At 40.6% G+C, this 24100-nt stretch overlaps 1 protein-coding gene and 1 non-coding gene across 2 annotated transcripts in view; one reads left to right on the top strand and one right to left on the bottom strand.

The window, feature by feature from the left end:
* PSMB7 (proteasome 20S subunit beta 7) overlaps positions 1-24100 on the bottom strand; it is a 56298-nt gene that overhangs the window by 7909 nt on the left and 24289 nt on the right. The window contains exon 6 of the mRNA XM_061154686.1: positions 20677-20735. Within this exon, the coding sequence (XP_061010669.1) occupies positions 20677-20735 (59 nt within the window). The remainder of the gene's footprint in view (positions 1-20676; positions 20736-24100) is intronic.
* LOC133065671 (U6 spliceosomal RNA) lies at positions 23120-23223 on the top strand. The gene has a single exon (XR_009694942.1). It is a non-coding gene; the product is annotated as a U6 spliceosomal RNA (small nuclear RNA).

Raw genomic sequence — 24100 nt, 5'->3', positions numbered from 1 at the left:
TTCATTAAACTGACCAGTAATGGATCTTTCAAAAAGTGCCTTAGGAATCATACAGAAAAGGCTAAAATAAATAACTCAGCATGGAAGGCTAATCTGAAATGGTGTTTGATAAATTATTTATAACACAGGCGATTGTCTGCATTTAATATTGGAGCTACTAGTAGCATCTTTAAAAGATGATTTATGGGTTGTAATGCTATTAAACTTTATATTGGCCCACTGCTAGCTATAAAGTCTGCTGAGATTTAGAGAATGAGTTTTAAACTGTCACTGCAACATCAGAGGAGATGGAGACTGTATTAAATCTTTACTTTAAACCTGTTATCTAGAGAGTTGCCTTTTGTAGACACTCACAAACTGATAGATTACCTCGGCATCCGCAGTGGTACAGGTCCAAAATAGTACTGCAAAGAAACTTTTCCACATTATTCTTGTCTACAGCAACAGTCAGATCTCTCTTCTCACTTAAGAGATTTTTAGATTGAGAATGTCACCAGATTTTTAGACTGAGAATGTCACCAAAGTAGGGAATCTAGCCAGTGGGCACCCTGGACAGTTCAGCATCAAATTAATACTTTTTAAATAAACCCTCAACATGCTACTGTTCAGTTGTGCATTATGAACAGTGCTTTACTTATGTTGGGGGCAGGCAAAATACTAAATATGCATCTGACTATAAACCTAACCTACTATTTTAGATACAGCTGCAGAATCTGAAAACACACATATACGGCAAAGTCATTTGAAACAACAGATTCGTAACTAAAAATTTTTAAAGAAGTTAAAATAAAACTGGTTATTTCCTGGAAAATACATTCCATTTATGTGGCTGAGGTGCGAATGTTAAGCAGGTTGAAAAAAAGAGAAACACTCAGCCTTTTTCATAACAAAGGGCACTCCCTGGCGCCCTTGTTTTCTAGGGCACTTCAGAGGCACCCCCTTGCTTTCTGTGCCACTGCCATACCAAGAGCCGGGGGCAGTGGCTCTCCTGCCTTTGCTTGAGGGGAATAAGGATGTAGGTGGGATCACAGCTGAACTCTCCCACAATTTTCATCGATTTTCCTATTAAATCTACAAGGACCATTTAGTTCATAACAGTTTGCTCCTTTACTAAAAACTAACGATTTTCCTCAGTAAGAACTGAAGCAGTCCAAACTCCATCTTGGAAAATCTGCATAATCTTTTGTCGCTCTGACTTGAAACAGTAAAAAATGTTATTTCTCTGATGATCGCAGCAGAACAGATAAAAGTCTGGGTGTGATAAGAGTCTGGACTCTAAAAAGAGGACCAAAATCATGCTCTTTCAATCCCAGCAGCTAGCACAACACTTGGTGTGAATATCAACAAATGAAAAAATGAAACACTGACTTCAAATGCATTCACAGCTCTGCCAAAACTAAAACATGAAATTGATTATGAAACAAAGATCAATTAAAAAAATATATAAATACAAAATGGGGGAATTCCCTAACTGTGTAAGTCCAAACTGGGGACCAGGGAGCAAGAGCATTCAAAGACAGTCACACACACAAGAGGAAGAGGTTTGGGCAGGACATTCTGCAGTGGCCTACTGGGAAGCTGAGGTTCTGACTGTGCCACTGACGTGGCCTGAAGGAGGCATTCATGGCTGACGGTTGAATAAAAGTTAAAGAGCTCAAAAAAGTGTTTACAACAGGTCCCCCAAAAGCAGTGTGCTTCCTGTACCTGTATCAGGCCTGATGTATCCCCCTGTATAGCCGCATACTTTATAGTAGAAAAGGTTATTTTTTTCAGACTGGACTGTGTGATAAAAGCAAAAGTGTCTGAGTTTTTGTTTTCAGCTTGAGCTGTTCGGGTAAACACAGTCTGCCTGTGTAAACATCTGAACTGTTTGGCGTAACTGAGTTGCAGCTGGTGCTGAGGGTGCCCAGAGTGGGGACTGATTTAGTGACCGTGTCTTTAAGGTCTAGATGGTGCTGCCATTTATTTCCTCATGGCATCCAAGAACTGTGTGACGCAAACAATGAAGGGCAAGCCACTGGGGATTCATGAGTGATTAAAAAGGATTTTGCCTGAGATGGGAAGGGGAGTTCATATTCAAGGAACTGCCAGCCAAGTCCCTGCCAACTTGGTCTGTCCCAGATCACTGAATGGTGCAGAAGTCTGAGCACGGCTCAGGCTAGGAGAGATGTGCAAGGCTGCACAGCTACAATGGGCCAAGAAAAGACGAGAGAAGCCTGGGAGAACTGGGTTACTAATGAAGACAGTACTCAACTCTCTCTGAGCCACAAGGGCCGTCGGAAGAATAGGGACAATGCCTCTGCCCAAAGGCTGCTGGGAGAAGTAAAAGGGATGGGAATGCCCTGACATACAAACTTTATAAACAGAATTGGCACCAAATTCAAGGGCAGAAGGAAAAAGACGAGGTTGTGAGAGAACTAACATGGGCACCCACCACATCCCTGGGTCTTAGCCAAACACTTACGTTACCTTATTTGATCCTCATCATTTCCGCCTGTACTGCAGAGGAAACGGAGGCACAAGGAAGGGTGGCTGGTGTATTCAAAGCACACATGCATGCTAAGTTGTGTCCGACTCTCTTAGTCCCCATGGACTGCAGCCCACCAGGCTCTTCTGTCCATGGGATTTCTCCAGGCAAGAATGCTGGAATGGGTTGCCATTTCCTTCTCTAGGGGATCTTCCTGACCCAGGGATTGAACCCATGTCTCCTGCATCTCCTGCAGTGCAGGTAGATTATTTACCACTGAACCACCTGGATGGTCACTGAAGGCACACAGCTCTGTGTAAGTGGGACTCAGGGATCCGTGCCAAGTTAGTGCCTGGCATCACCAAAGCCTGTGTCTTCCTATCCCACCACAGGAAAAAAGATGGTGGGCAGGAGGCTCTGCTGGATTCTGAGACAGCGAATGGAAGGAAAAATACCTAGGCTTCCAGAGGGAAAAGGACCAAGAGAGGTGGGAACATACTGCTTTCCACAAGGAGAGGAAATCAGCATTCACAGCATATGAGTACACAAATATATATTTCCAAGGCTGCACTGAATCAAATATAATCAGGGGAATGGGGGGGAAGACTAGGTTTAAAGAAAGAGTGAGAAATATGTTCAACAATTCTTCAAATGAAAACCAAGTTGCCCCAGGTAGTAATAAGATCTCTCTCCATAAAACAATGTGGTCAGTGATAACTCTGCCAATAAATTCCTGCAGATGCTTCAAGGGCTATCACCAGAAAAGCGGGGAGGCAGGGATCAGAGTGGGTTTGTTCCTTGGGTCTCAACAAAGGTAAAAAGGAGCCACGTTCACATCGAGCCTATCTACCTCCAAAGTCTGGAGGGTGGGAAACCAGTGCAGAGTGTAAAGTGCGTGGGAAGGCTATGGGCACTGTTCACTACCAGACGCTGCTTCTAGAGCCTCCCAGGGATTAGGGAGGACGAGGAGGAGGCCCAAGCAAGCTCAGAGCACTCTTGTTGAGAGCATTTAAAGAGGACCACAGATGAAGCACATTTCAAATGATGCAAAACCCCTGAAAGAAAGGTACAGGTTAGCTTAGTTCAGGCACACATTTACTAATGCTCTGCTCTGATACTAATACACTCCAGGGACAGTGTGCCAAACACTGGGCATAAGGCCTGAACAGATCAGACCCTGCCCATGAAGACTGTAGAGTCCAGAGAGGAAACAAGTGCAACACGGTAAGAGTTTTTAAGAGACAAGGCTCACAATGGAACTATGAGAAGGGTACAGAGGTCTCGCAGGATGCAGGTGATAAAAGACTGGGCTGAGGCTTCACACACATGAAAACGGCAGCCAAGCAAGGGGTAGAAGTGATGGCAGGGGTAAAGCCATGAAAACGGGACGGACACAGGTGTAAGCAGGTAGCTAGTTCCACATGGCTGGATCCCAGAGAGCCTCATGGGCCACACAGAGAGCTGACCCTTCATTCTAGTGGGAAGAGGAGGAAAATTTTAAGCTGGCAAATGACATAGTTAGATTTGTGCTTTTTGAAACTGCAGCCTGGAAGCAGTGGGGGAGGAGAGGCCAAAGGCAGGTCAACAGGAAAGCAGGTGATTGGAGGGCCTGAGCAGACACCAGGGAGGATCAACAGCAGAAGTGGGAGGCAGATGACGGGGAGGAAGAAGCAGCAGCCAGGTGGGAGCACAGGAGATGGAGAAGCAGAGAGTGCCACCTGGACTTTCAGCATCAGTCATGGACACTGACCAAACTCTACACAAACTCGGCCTTCACAGAAAGGCCTCTGTAACTTTCTGGAAGCTATTTTTCTGATGGGTTGATGGGAGACAATGATTAAGTTAATTCCATATCCTGTGGCAGGAATTCTAAAGGGTGTCACCATAAAGGGACAAGATAAAAGGCAGAGCCAGTGACAGTATACTAAGGTTGTTCTGGAAAAAAATAGCCTGGGCTAGAACCAACCTGTAAATGCCACTTCATTGGTGGGAGGGGCTCCCAAAATACTCCTGCCTGGCCCCTGGAATGGAGTAGAAAGAGTAGAAGGGACGGGTTGGCAATGGGGGCAAGAGCAGAAAGACTGTCAAGAAGGAAGCTCTAACAGAGACGTATGGTCATGAGGGTTTGGCCATGTTTGAGGAGCAGCTCTGAACAAGCAGAAATGGACAGGTGGAGAGCAGACAGGGCAGGTGAGTCCGATTGAGGTCTATGCCCATCACCTTTTCCCAGGACCCGAGGCACACACAGCCTGCAGATACACTGTTTCTTATGGATCTTGGGGAAGGGAAGCCTTCCAAAAGGGCATAAGGAGACTTCTGGAGCCATTGCACATATTTGCTATATTGATCATCGTGACAGAGATGGGAGGAGGGGGAGGGACGAGACAGAGGCAAAGAATCTGAGAATGAAGATTCAGCTATGAATCAAGTCTTCTTACTTACAAGCTACGTAGAGTCACTCAACACTTTTTTTAAGTCCCAATTTCCTCATCTGCAAAAGAGGCCTACCACCACCAGCAGCAGGGTAGCTGTGAGGATTCAAAGACTCCATGCACAGAAGCTGCAAGCACAGTGTCTGGTATGCAGGAAACCCATGATGACAGCTAACTTGGTTTGATTCTACCCTCTTTCTTAGTACACACGAGCAGTTATCAAAAGCTTAACCCTAACCCTTTCAGAACTACCAATGCAGTGGGCAACCAAAAATAACTTAGTACTTTTATAACTTCTAGTTCAAAGCAAATCAATTATGAAAGAAGCAATTACACTGTAAATGAAATTCAAAATGATACTGTAAGACTGTGCTCACATGTGCAACTTCCACACAGACCTACTGCCATGTCAATAAGTGTACTAAATAGCACATTTTCACTTGTTATATGTCACTAGGAATTCTATTCTAAAAGGAGAAAAGAGAACTTTACATTTACTGTTTGCAGGCACTGTGCCAAGTAACCAAGTTATTCTTCCAAATAACCCTTTAAGATAGGTACTACCCTTTCGCCAAATCCAGGAAACCAAGGCTCAGGGAGGGAAAATGATGAACCCAAAAACAAACAGCCAACAACTGGAAGGTCTGAGATTCAACATAGTTTTGTCTGACTTCAGAGCCCATGGATTTTTGACTCAAGACCGTAGATCCTCCAACAATTAGCATCCAAAAACAGCAATGACGCTCGTTTAGTCCTTAGATATAACTGATTACTCACTCGTGGGTTTATCTTTTTAAAGTACTTTACCTCTAAAATTCTTCAAAGTTGCAAAGATATTGCTTAAATAATGCTACTTATCATTCCATTATTCATCTGGCTTAAGAACATCCTGATGAATTATTATAAAAAATTCATACATTAAAAAAAAATTCACACATTCATCAAATTCTAAAGCAAAAGCCTATCAAATTCACTGCATCCAGCACTACATTTAAAGGTTGGTATCTCCCTAAAATATCCTCTCAGATATTTTATAAAATATAAAATAAAAACTTCTCAGCAAACAGAATGAATCAAACTACTCTTTAAACCACCTTGTACGTCAATAAAAAAAGATAACCATTTAAAGTTCATTTTCCCATCAGGCCATTTGTTGATTGTAAATCTTAATTAAAACAGGGACTTCACTGGTGGTCTAATGGTTAAGACTTCACCCTCCAATGCAGGGGGTGCAGGTTTGATCCCTGGTCAAGGAACTAAGATCCCATATGCCTCATGGTTTAAAAAAAAAAAAAGAAAACAACACATAAAACAGAAGCAATACTGTAACAAACTCAATAAAGACTTTAAAACAGTCCACATTAAAAAAAAAATTCTCTAAAATAAAAACAGAGTAGGCATGTCAATTATACCTCGATCTTCACTAAAACAGACTGAGAAAAGGTACTTTAATTTTCTTTTAACATTCTGGGACATGAAGTAGTCAGGGTAAGAGAGCAAACTTTTGTTAAGCCTGACTGTAATTTACAAATATGATCCTCCTAATAATCCCTTCAGGTGCTGACTTAAGCCCATTTTACAAATGAGTTTTCTCTCTTACAAACTGGGGCCACAGGGGTTACAGAAGAGGCAAAAACCAATCTTAAACCTAGACCTCTTCAAAGTTCATGCATACACTTTCTACCATGCCCTGTTCTTACTCCTGTCACTCTAATTTATCTTCATTAAGAGACACCAATCTATTTGTCAAGGAATCAAAGTTAATGAGTCCCTAAGTCTTTTCAGCATTCCAGTATCACCACAGTTCTGATTTTAGGGGAAAAAACTACATTCCAACATTTATGACAGTGTGACAACAACTCTGAGTGTGATTGTGGTCTACAGACACAATGTTCATTGCAAATATTTTCAAATACCTGGACTACTAGGTGGAATTTTAAAATATCTATTTAGCACAATTTCGTATTTAAAAATTTTTTGTTTGTGCACAATTTCAAGGTTAGGGGAGAGTGGTATAAATTACCTCACAGAAACCCACAAGTAACATTATCTGCTAAGGTTAAAACTTTAACTACCTTCCTGAGGTATGCTGCTGGGGTCTCATTACAGCAGGTAATCTCACATTCTGCCATGCACAACACACTAAGTACCAGCATCTCCCAATTACACTGCAACGTAAATCTCAAAGGACATTTGAAAAGTCTACACAGCTCCTGCACCCACTGCCGAAACACAACAACCCCTAATGGAACGTGGCAGCTTTCTAAACTAAATATTCACGCGCAGGGACAAGGCTGCTTAAGCTCAGCCCTCTCCCACACTGAAAAACCGATGCTAATTAAAAGGCCACACTGACTCGGGAAATGACCGCTCAGACAACTTGAGACACTGTCTGGAGTTTTGTTTTCCTATTTCCAAACATGTTCAGCTCCCTAAACTTCCAGGGTTACACCACTGACAGAAAGTTAGAGCAGGAGTCCGCACACCTCTGTACATGGTGATGCCCCTCTCCTGGAATAGTTTCCTCTCCTCTTCAGACTCCCCACTCCACCCCTTCCCTAATCCCCAAGACAAAAACAATCTCAAGTGAGGAGTTACATGCTCTTTGAGGCCACCTTAAAGGCCCTCAGACAGACCTTAACAATTCCTCTTCTGCATCAATCCTATGCCCCCCCTTATAAGCACCATTCTCGTCCTTTCAGTACTCTTTGTGGGCCTGTGCACCCCAGGAGGCTGTAAATGTCACTAAGAAAGAGACTCTGCCTCATAAGCAGGTACAGAGCTTGGCGCCTGGTTGGAGAGAAGTAAGACTCAGGTGAATGGAACTCAAGGCCACTCTTCACATCTCAGAATGACCATCACCCTCAAGAGTTTACAGAAGCCTAACGGCAACTCTAATGGGGACAGAGATGTGCTGGTGGTGTAGGTACCAAGAAATTTCTGGTTTCTTTGCCCACTGCTCTTCTGCCTTTGCCAACTTTTACGTGTCTGAGAAGTTTTTGAGAAAGCACTTTAAAAAAAAAGCCTTCGTAATAGGAGAGGTATCCAAGGTACATTTGTTCTTACCGTAATCATTTGGCTATTTTTGGAACTGTCTTTACCTCAGCTAGCAAAACCTAGACTTGATATAGGCTGTGATGCAAGAAAAATAACTGTCATAAGAGTAGTAATGGCTTTGAAATATCTCATCTAAGCCAACTTTCTCATGCCTCTTAAGAACTGCCAATCCCTTCAAATATTGGCAGTTCCATTTATTCAGATCTTCCGATACATGAAATCTGCTGACTTTCCCCCCCTTAAGTTGATGCAGATATACGAAAACCATAAAGCTTTTTTCTTTTTTGGCTAGAAACGAAACTTCTCTGCCTGTGCAAATTATAGGGGCATTTTAAAATTACCATATGTTTTAGATCAGAAGGTAAAAACAGTACAGCAGCCCATGAAAACTTTCCAGCCCACGAAAGCTTACAATTAACTCATTAAAATACAGCTCAAGCCCTCAAGTTCCCTTACTCTTGTAGGCAGTGGTCCCATTTAACATTTAAATATCCTGTGTCAGTAAGTATACCATTTTTGTGTTCATTTATGTGTACAATGTAAACACACATCGGTACCTCATTTAAATATTTAGCTCCAAATGTTATTTTAAACTTAATTTTTCCACAGAGCTATTTGATTTTTTAAAAACAAGAAGATGAAACTTCCCCCAAATTCTTAATCATACTTCAGTGTACATTAAAACGAATGTGTAATGTGTAGCTGCTTTGCACGCCCACATGCCCACCACCTCCCCCTTTCTGATACCGCACACCACACAAGTATAATAAACCATGTTAATATTTCATACCACCGTGAAATATGCTGGAGTATCAATTCAACATCTGCTGTCTTTAGGGTCCAGGAGTCCCGCAGAGACACTTTCAATTTGTAATTGAGTTCTATGCTGAATTAATCAGCAGTTTATCTTTTTTACTAAAATAACGTCTTCACCACTAACCCAGATTTACATTAACAATTTATGCCAAATTACCTGCCAAGGCAAAACTTATAAGATTCTAAGCTACCATCTAGTAACACTCAGTCCTATATTTCATTTCTTATATTTCTCTAACCTGTACATAAGAAAAGTAGAAATGCATTGTTCAAGAGCTTGCAAGCCTCCACCACAGATGACCTCTTGGATTTGTGACAAGAGAGCTTCACTTCTGACAGTGAAATACAACCAGGAGCAGTGAAAGGTGTGCGTTCGCATCTTCTCCTTTATGATTCAAAATTTTTATGAAGTAAGATTTCTAGAATGGCATGAAATCAGTAAGAAATAAAAGAGTTTCTTGTATGTCTCTTCCCAAGGAGCTGTGACATTCCAAATCCTGGCTTGGCTTAAGTAACAGAAAGAGACAACCCACATAAAGGGAGCATTTTTAGTACCGTAAATTATATCCCTGAGACCCAAGTCAGCAAAGGCAATTCAATTTGATAAAGAGATGGATAAAGAAGTCCATTTTCTCTTTGACACCATGATGCCGAATATATAAGCAATAACATCTTCCTTTTAATTCCACCTGTGTAGTTGAAAGTCACCAAACATTAATTTCTATTCAACATTCCCATAGCTCTTGCCTCTCTCTGGTTCAAGAGACTCTGGTCACAGAGAAGTTACATTCTGTCTGCTGGATCTTTGCCACAGGTGTAGCAAGCAACACACTTTGTGAAATATTTCTCCTATGTAGTGTATGTTCCCCCAGCTTTCACAGTTACAGGAAATACGTAAAGCGAAAACATCTCAAATGGAACACTTGCTCCAAAGAAATGCATCATAAATAACTACCTATCTACTACCAAGTAAACTAATCCCTTGTTTTCAATCTACTTTGCCAATAACTGTTTGAAGAATTTCCACCATCATACAGAACAGCCTCTTTCAATTCAACCCCTGGCCTATAGCACCAAGTATATGCATTCAGCTGGTACCCAAATAGCACCTGCTGATTGATTACATATTATTGATTATTTAAGAAAATGAAATTCAGTGTATATACAGCAGAGTAGAAGACATGGAAAAATTTTTACACAGAAATATTTTTGGTGGAAAAATCAACAATGAATTCTGAAATCAATAACTACGGAAGTACACCATCTGCAGTGTTTTCATTACTCTTCAAAGAATCAGAAATGGAGACCTTCAAATTTTACACAGGGTCACTTCCCTAAGACTTGTTGATTCTTGAATTCCTGCGGCCTGGCCCCAAGTGGCCATTTCTCTCTCACTCTAATATTCTGTGTTTTACTGCTTTTACTGCATCCTAGTCGCATTTCAAGAATTTTATGAACCTATATATTATTTTAAGAAACAGATTAAACTCAAAGGACTGAAAGAATAGACTTTACTGATGCTTTATTAAGCAGGACTCATAGCCAAGTGGCCATTTCTAAGTCAAGGAAGACTAGGAATCCTAGAGAATCAAAGGGAGAGAAGCCATATGCGCCAGCAACACTCCAAACTCTGCATGTGTGTGTGTATGAAAGTCGCTCAGTCGTGTCTAACTCTTTGCGACCCCATGGACTGTAGCCAGCCAGATTTCTCTGTCCATGGAATTCTCCAGGTAAGAATACTGGAGTGGGTTGCCATCCCCTTCTCCCAAACTCTGCATGGTGAGGAGCAAAGTCCTGCTCTTGAATCATCATGTGAAAGACCAAAGAAAACTTCCATGTGCCTTGCAAAACACCGTACAATGAAAATGTGAGCAAGAAGATTCAAAGGAATAGCCTTAACTCAAGAAGCCCTCTTTTGCCTCTCCAAAACTGGCCCACCAGTGTTCTCAAATTCAGGAAAAAAGGAAAACTCACTTTTTAGAAGGGGATCAACTCAAAATACCTGATTCTGGTGAGAAGTTTAAACCATCAACAGTGCCTCCTCATTATTTATTCCAAAGGTTTGAACAGTAATTCTCCAAATCACTCATTGAACTGTAAGGCCAACTTTAAATCTGTTTACTTCTAAAATTAAGTCTTTAACTCTACTACAAATAATTCTATACAGGGCCCCAGGGGTTGTATCTTCAGATTCTAACATCTCTTAAAACTTTTTTCTTTCACATTAAATACAATGAGAGAAAACTATTGGGGAAAATTAATATATTTTTGATCTAACAACAAAGACACAATTTACTATGTCTAATGCTTCAGGTTTTAAGGAAAGCCAATAAGCAGGAATTATGACCAAAAGCAAATGACAGAAACAGTCTCAGGGAAAGAAAGCCTCTAAAAGGGAACTTTGAATAGTTAAACAAATACACAACCATCCCAATTACTGCCCAAATCCAGTGCATAAAGAAGTGTGTCAAGTGTTTCAATAGTTACATTTCAACATATCCATAGCTGCACTAGTTGTTAACCAATAAGGAATCCATCAAAACAATGAGACACCAACTCACACCCACTGGGATGGCTGTAATCAAAAAGCCAAATAATAAATGTTGGCAAGGATGTCCAGAAACTAAAATCTTTACACACTAACCCAACCACACTGTAAACCAGTCTGGCTTAAAAGGCTAAACACAGAGAGTTACCACATGACTCAGCAATTCTACTCTTAGGCATACAGCCAAGAGAAATGACAATATATGTCCACACAAGAACTTGTACACAAATGTTCATACCAGCACTATTCTTAATGGCCAGAAAGTGAAAACAATCCAAATATCCATTAACTAATGAATGGGTAAATAAAATGTGATATATCCATATAATGGAATACTATTCAACCACAAAAAAGAATGAAGTATCAATCCATGCTACAAAGATGAAATACTACAAAAATACTTAAAGTTAAAGAAGCCAGTCACAAGACATACTGAATGATTCCTACCATAGAAAATGTCCAGAATATGCATGTCTGTAGAGACAGAAAGTAGGTTAGCTGTTACCTACGGCTGGGAAGGCTGAGGGGAAATGGGGAGTAACTGCTAATGAATATGGCATTTCTTTTGAGGGTGATGAAATTGTTCTAAAACTGATTATGGTGATAGCTGTACAACTCTGAACTAAACACCACTAAATTGTGCACTTATGGTAGGTGAATTGTATGCATGTAAATATTATCTCAATGAAGCTGTTATTAAAATAATAAGGCATCCAACATTTTATACTACAGAACCTAAAAACAAAAAGTCAAAACACTAGTGACATGTCACCCATCAATCAAAGAACTCACATTCTGATAGTAATTTTTTTTACAGAGATCATAAGAGACAAAAATGTCAGCATAGATTCTTAGGGACATATTGTAAGAAAGAATTCTGGCTTTAAGTATTTTTTTGTTTTCCCCAGAAACACAAGACACCTAAACAGATATAGCAGTACCCAGACAAACAAAACCTTAAAATCTAAAAACCTGGAAAAGTGAGTCAAGTACAGCTTATCAAGCTGACATCTATTAAACTACTAAAAGCAAAACAGTCTTAAACACCATCAATATAAATACAGAACACCCCCCCCAAAATCATTGTTTATGACAGCTATCAAGGGTCAGTGTATTTTTTTTTTTTAATTCTGCATTTACTTAAAACTCTGTCTGATGCTAGCAGGGTTCAAGTCACACAGGAAGGTGCTTCGGCTAAACACTGATCGTCTTCCTTGATCTCCATTGTCTGCTGTGTGGGTTCCGCCAGCAAACCTCCCAGCGAGTGGTCACCTTCCTATGGAGTCATTAAACCTCTGACTGTCAGCTGGTGGGATTAGCCAGCAGCTCCCACACCTGAGCCCCCGTGGCAGGGACAGAGGCATGTGGATCAAGACCACTAATGAATACAGAATTCACATGCCGCTTGTCAGGGCTCCTGCGCGCCAGTCGCACAGATGCAACCTAAATAAGACGGGGGACAGAACAATTGTTGACGAAGATTAAAAAGTTTTGGCAGTTGGGGTAAAAAGAATACCTCATTATTCAAATATGATAGTCTTGCTTATTTTTTATATTTTTGGTTCAAGCTATTCATGATTTGCCTCAAATGGACAAATGCCATTCACCAGAATTTAAAGGCTTTTTGGTCTCATCATTAAATCTGAAGAAGGCTATGCCATCTGAACATTAGCTATATAGAGAAAAACAGCTCCTCTGTAAATACTTGAAAACTTTGGGGAAAAAAACAATCTCAGGATATTTCCAGGAGAGGACAATTAAAAGGTGAAAATAAATTCTGATAAAGTCAAAGAGAAAAAAAATCTTCCACAGCCAATGACTTACTTATATTTCCCAATATCTCTATATTTCTAACTTTGTCTCTTTCTATCCCTGGGGTCCTTCCACTCGCTGAGCTCACCAAAGAGGTTAATACACCTCCTCTGACACTCATCTGGCTTCCTGCCATCTTCACAAGACCTCATCAGAGAAAAGGAATAGCCCAAACAGCCCACACCTCTGCCCACCTGGAGTAAGATGTCTTCCCCACTCTGTTGTCAAAGAATTACACGCCTACAAAGAGGCAGAAGAGTATGGTGACCGATCTCATCGGAGGGCCAGACTGACCAGGGTTCAAACCATGATTCTGTCACTGCCTGCCTGTGGGGCTTCAGGTGAGATATTTCACCTCCCTACACCCTATTTTTCTTCTCAACAAAACAAGGATAACAAAGTACAGACCCCACCCAATTGCGGAAAAGTAAATGAGACAATACAGAGAAAGCTGTCAGAAAGAGCATGGCACAGCATAAGCACTCAAAAAGCATCAGTTATTATGACTGCTGTGTTTTCAATACCTTCTTCCTATAGCTAAAAGGTGAACACTTCCACAGCCTGTGTTATGTGTTAAAGAGGCTTCTTCTACTGCCATTATGACCACTAGCTAAGCCTGGCTCTGATTTTAAGCTTTCAGATGAAAAAGAAGAATCAAATCTATCTACACCATGTTATAAATCATCAAGCCTGACATGAGTACAAATAATCATGTTAGTCGTTGCTATGTGATGTTTGTATCCTACTACTGAATTACTTAAAAAAAAAAAGAAAAGAAAAAATAGAATCAGCTGACATATTTTAGAGGCAATTTTGTGTGAGCCATCATCTGAAGTGTTTTACAGACCACACCTAATCCCGACAGCAACCCACAGACAGGTCTCTGGGTCCCCGACGTCTGGATGAAGAGTGCCGGCCATGGCTTGCCCAGAGTCATGTGGTGAGCAGGGCAGAAACACACTCACAGGCCAATCCTCCAGCTCCTAAGCTCCCGTGACCCTGTCCACGTGACCACACTGAACTCATGCTCTGTGTTTCCCTTCGGGAATCAGTCTATGTGTCAAACTGAACAGACTTTTTTTTTTTTAATCAACATAATGAAGCTCTCTTACACCACTGTCCATCTGCAAAATACAAATAAATCCGAAACTTCGGTATCTTTCTACTATTAGACTTAAACACACAAAAAAAGCATTTACTTCTACAATTTGCTATCAGAATACCATACTGGTATCAACTGTTTCATTAAAGTGGATCTACAGCTGCCTGCAATGACAGATTAATTCTGTTTCCTCTGTAGCTAGGTGTTTGGCATCACATTTGTGAGGTAACCACAAGCCTTTAGGGCGATAGCAGCTCACATCTTTAGCAATCTATAAGGGCTTCTCCAGAGGCCAGAGCTTGCCGAGTGATGAAATATGACTCCATAAATCAGATGGCTGAAGTGGCACTTGTATACGTCACCATCTATCTTTGCAGCCTCCCTCTGAAGGGTACAGGGTAAGAGTTTATCCCTCGGTATTGCGACCAGAGAAAGCACCATCACAGTTGGCACTGACTAAGCATGTGCTACTTAAAACTGAAGACACACTAAGACTGGAGGGAAAAAAAAAAGATCCTGCTGGTGTTAGCACGCCTCAGGCAGTGGTAGAAGCTTCAGCAACTCATCTTCAAAAGGCAGAGAGCCAGAGCTCTAGAAACCTGCAAAAATTGGCTAAGCCTGCAGTCTTCATTTCTTTAAGTTGAGCATCTTCAAAGTCTAGAATTCTAACTGTAGGGCACAGCAGCTGCCACTGCAGATCTGATCCTCTCAGCTTTTGGCAGCTCTCAACTTGAGATTCTAGCAAAAGAATTTTTCAAGTTGCTATTATTGCCTGTCACGGATTTATAAATATTGTGCACTATCTGCCGTGGCACGGCTCTCACGGGACGCCGGAGCATGCCAAACGCATAACAGAATGAAAAACAGTTTCTAGTCTTCAAATAAATGCTAATTTTTTTTAACTGTGCTCACATGATGTGTTTGGTGACCAACTTCAATAGTACAGAATATGTATCAGAGAGGGGGAAAAAAGCTGATTGTCTTTTCCAGCAGCATTCAGCTGCTACTTTCATTAAGCTTGTTTAATTAGATTCCAGATGCTAATTTGCAAGTCGATACCAGAGGGTGCAGGACAGTTTGCCTTTGAATCATCTCCCTGTGATGTGAGGGTCCTGCCGCACCACCACTACCCTTCAGCGGCCCTCGCTCGCTTTCTGACAATTAGCGCAAAGAGGGGACAGTATTGATCTTGACAGACTAAATATTCATCTTCTACCCATTTTAATGAATTATAATCTTCAAGAGTTTAAATTTCTCACTGGGCCAAATGAAAACATCCCTTCTTACAAAGGAACAGGATGGAAGGAAAATGAACCTAAGTTATCAGATTCATTTCCTTAATTCTTTCCCCACCCTAAAATAAAATATTTTATTTCAGCAATTTTCAAGATACAGATTCTCAAGAAGCCAATCTCATATTTCCAGGTACAGTGATCAAATTCCTTATACTTAACTGGAAAGTGGACTCAGAAGGCCAATGTTTATCACTAATTTCCTGTCTAGCTAGCCTGTGGATAATAACCAGGATAAGGGGCTCAGTTCTTATGCCAGCCTTAACAATAGGGGAAAAAAAATCCTATGGCAATGGCTCCATGGAATGCATCATCACCTAAAAAAAAAAAAACACTCTAATACAACTGACCCACTTCTCTGCTAATACAGAGGTACAATGTCTGAATAAGCACCTTTGCTGATAAAAACAAAGCATGAGATTTATCAGTAGTAATATAATTTTTTAATGCCTTCATTTTTATCAGCCTGGTAACACTAAAGGTAAAGTTATCAAACTGTTTCAAAGGAAGGTAAATCTGGGACCACCTAAGTTAAGTTGCTTCTGATGCCTTTTTACCCACTCATTCAACAACTACTGGCAGACTACCTACTACACATCAGTTAACATACTATGCCTGAGGAAACAGCAAACAGTAAGCACAGCTCCTGCCCTCAGAGAACTTCCAGGCTAACAGCAAGGAGAAAAACAAGACGACAAGTATCCCAGGACCAGGAAAGGCAGTGTCAGGGCCACAACTAGACAAAAATCTTAAAAGGTTTTTCACGGGCCTTAAATGCACACAGTCACAAAAGTTTATCTAAAACCTTGAGTCAGGGCTTTTGCCCACGAAGTCATTGGTTTAGACTACTTCAAACAGCAGAGGTCCATCCTAGGCGTTTATGAATCTCAGCTGGGCTTCACTGTTCTGGTTTTTGGCCTGTAATTTCCCAATGAGCATCTGCCCTTTGCCCCATCTTCACCTCGCCTGTGTACTTAACAGGGTGTCTGCTTTGTTGACTCTGCCCTCAATATTATGTGTTACTTGAAAAACATACTAGTTATCTTCTTATCTCAAAAAAAAAAAAAAAAAAAAAACAAAAAAACCCCACACACAAAGGTTCAGCACTTTCCAGATGGGAAGAAGAAAAAGTCCCCTCCATTTTCCAGGTGGTTTCTGATGACTCAGACTTTGCCTTAGCTCCAGGTTATCCTGTCTCGACTCTACAAACGTGTACTGAACATAAGGAGCTGAAGAAGAGAGATGATTTAATGACCCTGCCCTCAAGGGTCTCCCTTTCTTGGTCAGTAGGGGAGATGGCCCTGAAAACAGCCATAAAACAACGGGACAGGTGTGTGCCATGCAGCCCAGGAACACAAACGAGGAAACAGGTGAGAGCATGGCTGGCAGACACCAGCAGCGAGAAGGGTTCGTCGGCAAGCAAGTCCAAACTGTATTCAAAGACGAGCAGGCAGGCGAGAAGGGCTGAAGTGGAACAGGAATGCAGACCTGTGTTTCCTAAAGTTTAATATTCATACCCCTGGGCTTACTCATGATGGTGATACGTGAATACATTTTTTATTTATATTAATAGTATGCACTCATTTTCATGTGTCTTGGGGGGAAAAATAACCAGCACATCAAACCCAGGATTTCATGGATATAAACTGTATTTTAAAAATAAATTTAAATTAAAAAGGTGAACTAGAGTGGCTGGAGGGAAGCGAGGAAAGTGAACTGACAGGAAAGGAGCGCTTCTGCAGTGAAGGAAATGCTCTGTCTTGATCTGACTGATGGTTACTTGGGTAATTACAAATGCCAACATCTATCGTACTGCATACTTCATCTCTGTACGTTTTCTTATGTGTAAATGATAACTCAATTTACAGAACAGTGAGCTGATGAAAAAGAAAATTTTCAAGAGAAGTTAACAGTACAGGTGGCCCCCAGACATGACAGAACTCTTTAACTGCAATGTGCAAATGACAAGCTCAAGACCAGCCCTGTCCAATGAAAATACGTGAACCATATATGTAGTTTACAATTTTCTAGTAGCTACATTTAAAAAAGCAAAAATAGGTGAAAAAATGGATATTTTTACTTAACCCAATATACTTAAAATAGTATTGTTTCAACATATAACCGTATTACTAACAAGATATATTTAAAAAATTTTTGTTCCAAGTCTCTGAAATCTGGGATGTGTTTTCTACTTGCTGCACCTCTTACTCCAGATGAGCTACCCTTAAAGTGTTCAACAGCCACGTGTAGTTGGTGGCTACTGTACCAGACCGTGCAGCTGAAGACAATGAGAAAATATTAAAAGTTTTCAAGGAAAGAGGAACTTCCAGTCCATAAATATTATAGTTGAGACCCAGCACTGTCTAAGGCACAGGTCTGTAGTCTAAATTTAAAAAAAAAAAAGACTATTGGCTTTTTCTAATTTGTTTTAACAATAAAGCCAAGAGTTTGTTTCATGAGTTTGGCCTAAAAATCACTGTTTGGCAAACAACTGGTAATTATGATAGCCTAAAACTGACCCCTCCCAATGCAATTCTCTGTGAAGTGAGCAGCAGTTACTGTCCTGGCAATCCATGCAAGACTTGAGAGGCAGAAACACTCTCCTGGGTTTCTGTTTGAGACACGTCCAGAATCCTTTCCCCTACTGAAGGGAAATAAGCAAACTTAGTCATCCAATCCTGCAGTCTCAAAATAGGCAAGAAAGAAAAGTTATGGAGGGCTTCTTGCCACAGAAAGCAAGCCTCCCTGGAAAGAAGGAAAATAAAAAGTTTGGAAATTTGAAACCAAACGTTTCCATGAGTTCTATGCAAAGCAGAGCCAGGAATGACACCCTGGCCGAGCTCTCTTTCACAACAGAGTCACTAAAACAGGGTCTTCTCAACCTCTGTAAGCAGTCTCAGCTTCCACTGAAACCATATCACCTAATCTTCACCAAAAGAAAGCAGAGTGACCAGTTAGTTGCTTGGTCTTCACAATAATTTCAGTTTCTATTAACATCCTTTTAGATTTGTAAAGTACATTATTGTCTCTGCCTTCTATTTACTTTTAAACTCACTTCACTGGAGAAGCAAGTATTACTACCTTCTCCTTAATAAACGTGTTTTTTGTTGACTGTCGGTCTGTGTCAAGTTCCAACAACTTCAGGGAATAACTCACTTGAAATAGTAAATTTAATTAACAATATGAAATGGGAACTTGGTCAACCTGTTTCAAAGTCTCACAGCTAATACAGAAGTGGTCTGAACTACAGATAAAATTGATCTAAGAAACACTCTTCAGATTGATAATATCAGAAATTTTATTGAAGGGATGATTCACATTTCCCTTCACAGAAATATTATATTTATGGCCTTTGAATCACTTCAACTCCAAACTCTAAATAAATGATATAAAATTACTTTAGCAGAGTGTTAAAGTCACTTTTAATATACCTCATGCTTTCAACTTTTTCTGCAATTCTCATTTTTCTTTAACATATGGAAGTCCCAATCAATTGGAAAAAGACACAGCTTTCAAGAACATTTGAAAAGATGAATGTGGTTTAAAGGAGGGCCTGACATTACTGAGGTGACTTTTTAAACGAAAATCATCAGAGCCTTTCTCCCTGTACCTGTGCTAATTCTAACGGATTTGTGGAGACACAGGAATTCCTCTCCTTTAGTTTGAAGCTTAGGAGATCATTTTTTCTTTTTCTTTTTAAGTGACCGAGTAAACCTTATTTTTCCTCTGTACTTAAAACAGAAAATAATGCTGATATGGGAATAAATGTTCACACTGAGAAATGAGAAAGGAATTCTAACCTCATTTAGAGTTGATACATGGACCTGTTTACTATTCTTAATTGGAGCAAGACTATTGTTTCTAGAACAAAATACCTAGCTGAATTCTATCTTTAATCACATGCTTTAATTCCTGCAGATAGCTAAGGAAGGAAAGAAAACCAGCCATGAGTGACCACGTCACTTATCTGTGCTCTCCTCAACACACCAAGGGTGTGGTTAGTGGCTTCTGGCAGGAGACCCTGTCCTGGCTGGTCAGCATCCACGGCCCTACATCCTCCGCTCTCCTGGGACGTGGCCCAAACCTGAGATGAGGGACCAAGGACACTTGACACTGATGCCAGTGAGCCAGAGAAGGACAGAAGTTTTAAACGTGCAACCTTCTCCAAAGATGATTTGGCAAAAAGCAGTGTCAAAAGTAATTCCCAGGAACACCCTCTGGTGTCTACAGAAAACACTACTGCAAAAGCAGTAACAGCAGAAACCTACCCATTAAGGAACAATGTAAACCACTCATAAAACAGCCTAATAATTGTTGAAAACAAGTTGATACTCTCCGTGAAAAAATTTAACAGCTATCAAAAAAACCAAGGGCAGATAATGAGGGTTGCCTTCAGAATGTAACGTGGCTGCGAGCTGGTTCTGCAGCGAGGATAAAGCACTGCAGAGGAGTAACGTGGGACCACAAAGTATCCAAGCACATGGAACACTCCCTCAAAACTGACAGTGAAAGACCGGTGGCTTGTTCCTGGAGATCTGGGGGTGCTGCTGAGTGGGGGGTACATCTACCATTAAAGCAGACACAGGTGGAATGTCATTCAGAAGATACCACCCTCCCCATCACCCAAGAAAATAAAAGGATCTCTTTATATGTGAGACATGAGACACACACGCTCTAAGAATAGACCCTACATACAGGGTACTGTCCCCGTCCTCTGCCAGATGCAGAAGAACACTCTAAGAGGTTTTTCAAACTGTCCCCATTTCCAGGCCAGGTGTGTGCAACAGGATGTACAGACACATATAGTTACTCTATTCTTAGTGAGAAAACCTGTTTTGAGACATTGTGAGAGTGCATAAGAAAACATCCTACATCGCCACACATTTACAATCAAGAAGATGCCCAGACAGCCCAAAGGCCAGCAGAAAAAACTCAAAAGTGCAGCCTCCCTGAGCCTGAGGGGCCACTCCAAAGTGAGGCTTTCCTGAGTAACCAGTTTTCTTAGCCAACACAGTACCTGTGACAAAGAGCATTCCAACTAACAGCAGCAGTGCTATTCAAACTTTGGAGGAATCAGTGATCAATTCGTCAATGTCCAACATACAAGAAAGATCATCTGAAAGAGAACAGAACTGTAGGGACTTGCATACCTCCATGTCTGGCCTAAATTTATCTTCAAACACGGCCATCGCTGCCAAGGAGCCAGAACCTATAGGAAAGAAAAGATGCATGTTTATTTAGCATATTTACCAACTCTCAGCTTCTCCATCTCAAGTTTACTGTGGGGCAGCGAAAATGGCAAAACATACCCAATGTCATGTTCAAACACAGTATAAACATTAATATGACAGGGCCACAAAAATCAGACAAACACTGCTCTTCAAAAGCCTGGGGTCTCACTTACCACCATCTCAGGTAAACCTGCAACTGGCCCCACTTCTAACCTACTCACCAGAGTAACTGTAAATTATTCACAGTAAAGTTGTATTTGTTCAAAAAAGTGAATGCCACTTAATTTCATATATCCTGTGCTGCGACTCTTGTGCTCCACAACTGTGCCTTGGCAGGCTGCTGGGTATAGTGCTAAATACCAAGCCAGTTAGAAAGAAGAGATTGTTTTAATGAGCTGGCCCTGGTAGAGTCACCCTGACACACGGGGAAAAAACTACAGCACCAGCAATGGTAACAGGACTGCACGTTGCAGCCACCAGGTTATTCCAGCTACATCTGTAAAACACTTTATTATGTGGCATTTATTTAGAGCTATTATTTTTAGTTTGTACTTTGAAGAGTAACAGCTGAGTAGACAAAATGACAGACAAAGAAACAAAAATTTATTATCACAATAGCAAATGGCTGAAAGGTTATGCTGCACAGATATTAACAGATAGCAAATTTCTCCCTACAAAAGCAGAATGTAAAGGCATTACAAATAAGGATGGGCTCTCTTTGAAGGGATGCAAAAGGCAGCTCAGCATCACTGGAAAATTTAAACTTGCTTTGTTCAGAAACCAGAGAATCTTTAGAAAACCATCATCTTGTCTTTACAGGGTTCTGGCAATATTTCAGGATACTCTACTTTTGGAGAGAGGCTAGAGTTGCCCACAATTTTTTACTCCAATTAGAAGATTTTTTTGGCATTTATTACTTTTTAACTTGTTTTGCATAACACTATCTATTTAGCTGGGTCACAGAGAAAACCATATTTTCTATTTAAAATGATTTGTGTACACCGCTTGACCACCTCAATGGTTTAGCAAAGGAAAAAGGCAGCGATTAAACAGTTTCAAATGAGGTGTCCTGCTGATTTTATCAAGTCTGCTGAATGTATAATGAAAAAGGAGAAGCTGACAGCATCGCTGCATTGAGAAAATACAGACTAGCTTATCTGAACCATTTAAGGAGGTCCAATTATAGATCAAATTTAAAGGGTAGAAACAGCAGATTTACAGACACAAATCAATGAACATGGTAATCCCGATGAATATGACAGATGCTCCTGTTAGGGAATATTGCTGCGGTTGAGGATCATTACCTTCACAGCACCGGATACATCACATCTGAAGCAGTGGGAAGCGACGAGTATAGACGGCATTACAGGCAATGACTATTCATTTAGGCTTTGGGAGCAAAAGGCAACCCCATTTTCCCTCTCACAATTTTTTTCTCCTCAAAAGAGAAGGAAAAAAAAAAGGAACCTAAAGAGATATTAAAAGCCCTTTGGAAAGGAAATAGGAATTAGATATAAAACTAGTGTGCTTAAATAAAACTAGATATATTTACACAAATTTACCAAAATCAAGCCTTGGAATTTCATAGTATATGTGTCCTGGAAAACCTGGAAACAAACTCCACCAGTGCTTTAAGACGTACACATTCAAGGATCAAGGGGGAAAAGTAAGCTAAGCTTCTGTTTTAAGGCATGAGTGAGAACCAATCTCGAACTCCACAGTAAAAAACAAGCTGGTTTTGTGTGGAAAACAAAGGACAACTATCACGAAGAAACGAGAAAACTGCAAATAAGGAAACCACAGGGGAAAAAAACTTCTTTCCCAGCCTGGTCCAAGAATATCTCTGCAAAGAGCCCAAGGATACACGCACCAGAGGCCAGAAATACATGTTGGAAAAAGACAGGGGAAAGATGGCTATTTACTAAGAGCTAACACATTTGTGGAAAACTGTAATCAATTACTATAAAAGGAAAAACTCAACTTACCTTAAAGGCATCTTTCCCTAAAGGCTACAAGCTTTGTATTTTCTCCTGGGCCACCCTCTCTTTGACAGTTTCACAGTAAATTAATTTTACTCTTACTTTTCCTGAGCACATATATTTCCTTCTGCTTAGCTTCATCTAAAATTTTAAGACTTGAAAAATATTTCCCTCCCAATACAGTAATTCTTCCTTTATCGAAAGCTTTTTTTTTTTCTTGAGAAACAGCACTGAAGACAAAATTTCTCTACGTACATACTAAATCTAAACTCATAGAAAAGAAAATGTCTATCAAGGTGGTTGATGCTTCTCACATTATCAGAGACCCTGATTTTTAGAGCTGGAAGGTGTAATAAGAGAGGTAAACACAGAAGGGACACAGGGTGCTCGCTTCGGCAGCACATACACTACAACTGGAACGATACAGAGATTAGCATGGCCCCTGCGCAAGGATGACACGCAAATGCGTGAAGTGTTCCATATTTTTTTAAAAAGAATTCATTTGAATCAGTTCTAATGAGATGGATGAAACTGGACCCCATTACACAGAGTGAAGTAAGCCAGAAAGATAAACACCAATACAGTATACTAATGCATATATATGGAATTTAGAAAGATGGTAACGATAACCCTACATGCAAGACAGAAAAAGAGACACAGATGTATAGAACAGACTTTTGGACTCTATGGGAGAAGGTGAGGGTGGGATGATCTAAGAGAACAGCATCGAAACATGTATATTATCAAGTGTGAAATAGATCGCCAGTCCAGGTTGGATGCATGAGACAAGTGCTCGGGGCTGGTGCACTGGGATGACCCAGAGGGATGGGATGGGGAGGGAGGGGGGAGGGGGGGTTCAGGATGGGGAACACATGTAAATTGAGTGATTGTTAAGCAAATCTGTACACAAAAATAAAACTATTAAAAAAAAAAAAAGCAGAAGGGACACAGGGGTCCTTATTACGTTGCACTTCTGCTTCTCCATTTATATCACACTCCCCAACACACACACACACCAACTTACACACACACACACAGGTGACACACACATGTGCACAGAGTTGAGAAGTTTTCAGGAAAACAAGAGCTTGATAAACTGCCTGATGCTGTTTCCTCTGAGATCAAAGATAAGCAGACTCCAAATATATCTGAAAAGAAAGGGAAATTCAACACTAAAAACAATTTCTAAATCACTTGCAAATTAGCTCATGCTCCTAGCATTTTAGGAAAGGAAGACTTTGGCGCCCCCTTTTCAGAAATACACAGAAGTGCTAGGAAGTGTAGTGCACTGACTTGGTCAACAGGTTTCTAGGAAACTCTGAATGTGTGCCTGCTATGCAGAAGAAAGAAGACAGAATTTCAAA

Source organism: Dama dama, chromosome 11 (assembly GCF_033118175.1).
Source record: "Dama dama isolate Ldn47 chromosome 11, ASM3311817v1, whole genome shotgun sequence".
Lineage (NCBI taxonomy): Eukaryota > Metazoa > Chordata > Mammalia > Artiodactyla > Cervidae > Dama > Dama dama.
Note: the sequence above shows the minus strand (reverse complement) of the source record. Positions and strands in the feature narration are given on the sequence as shown.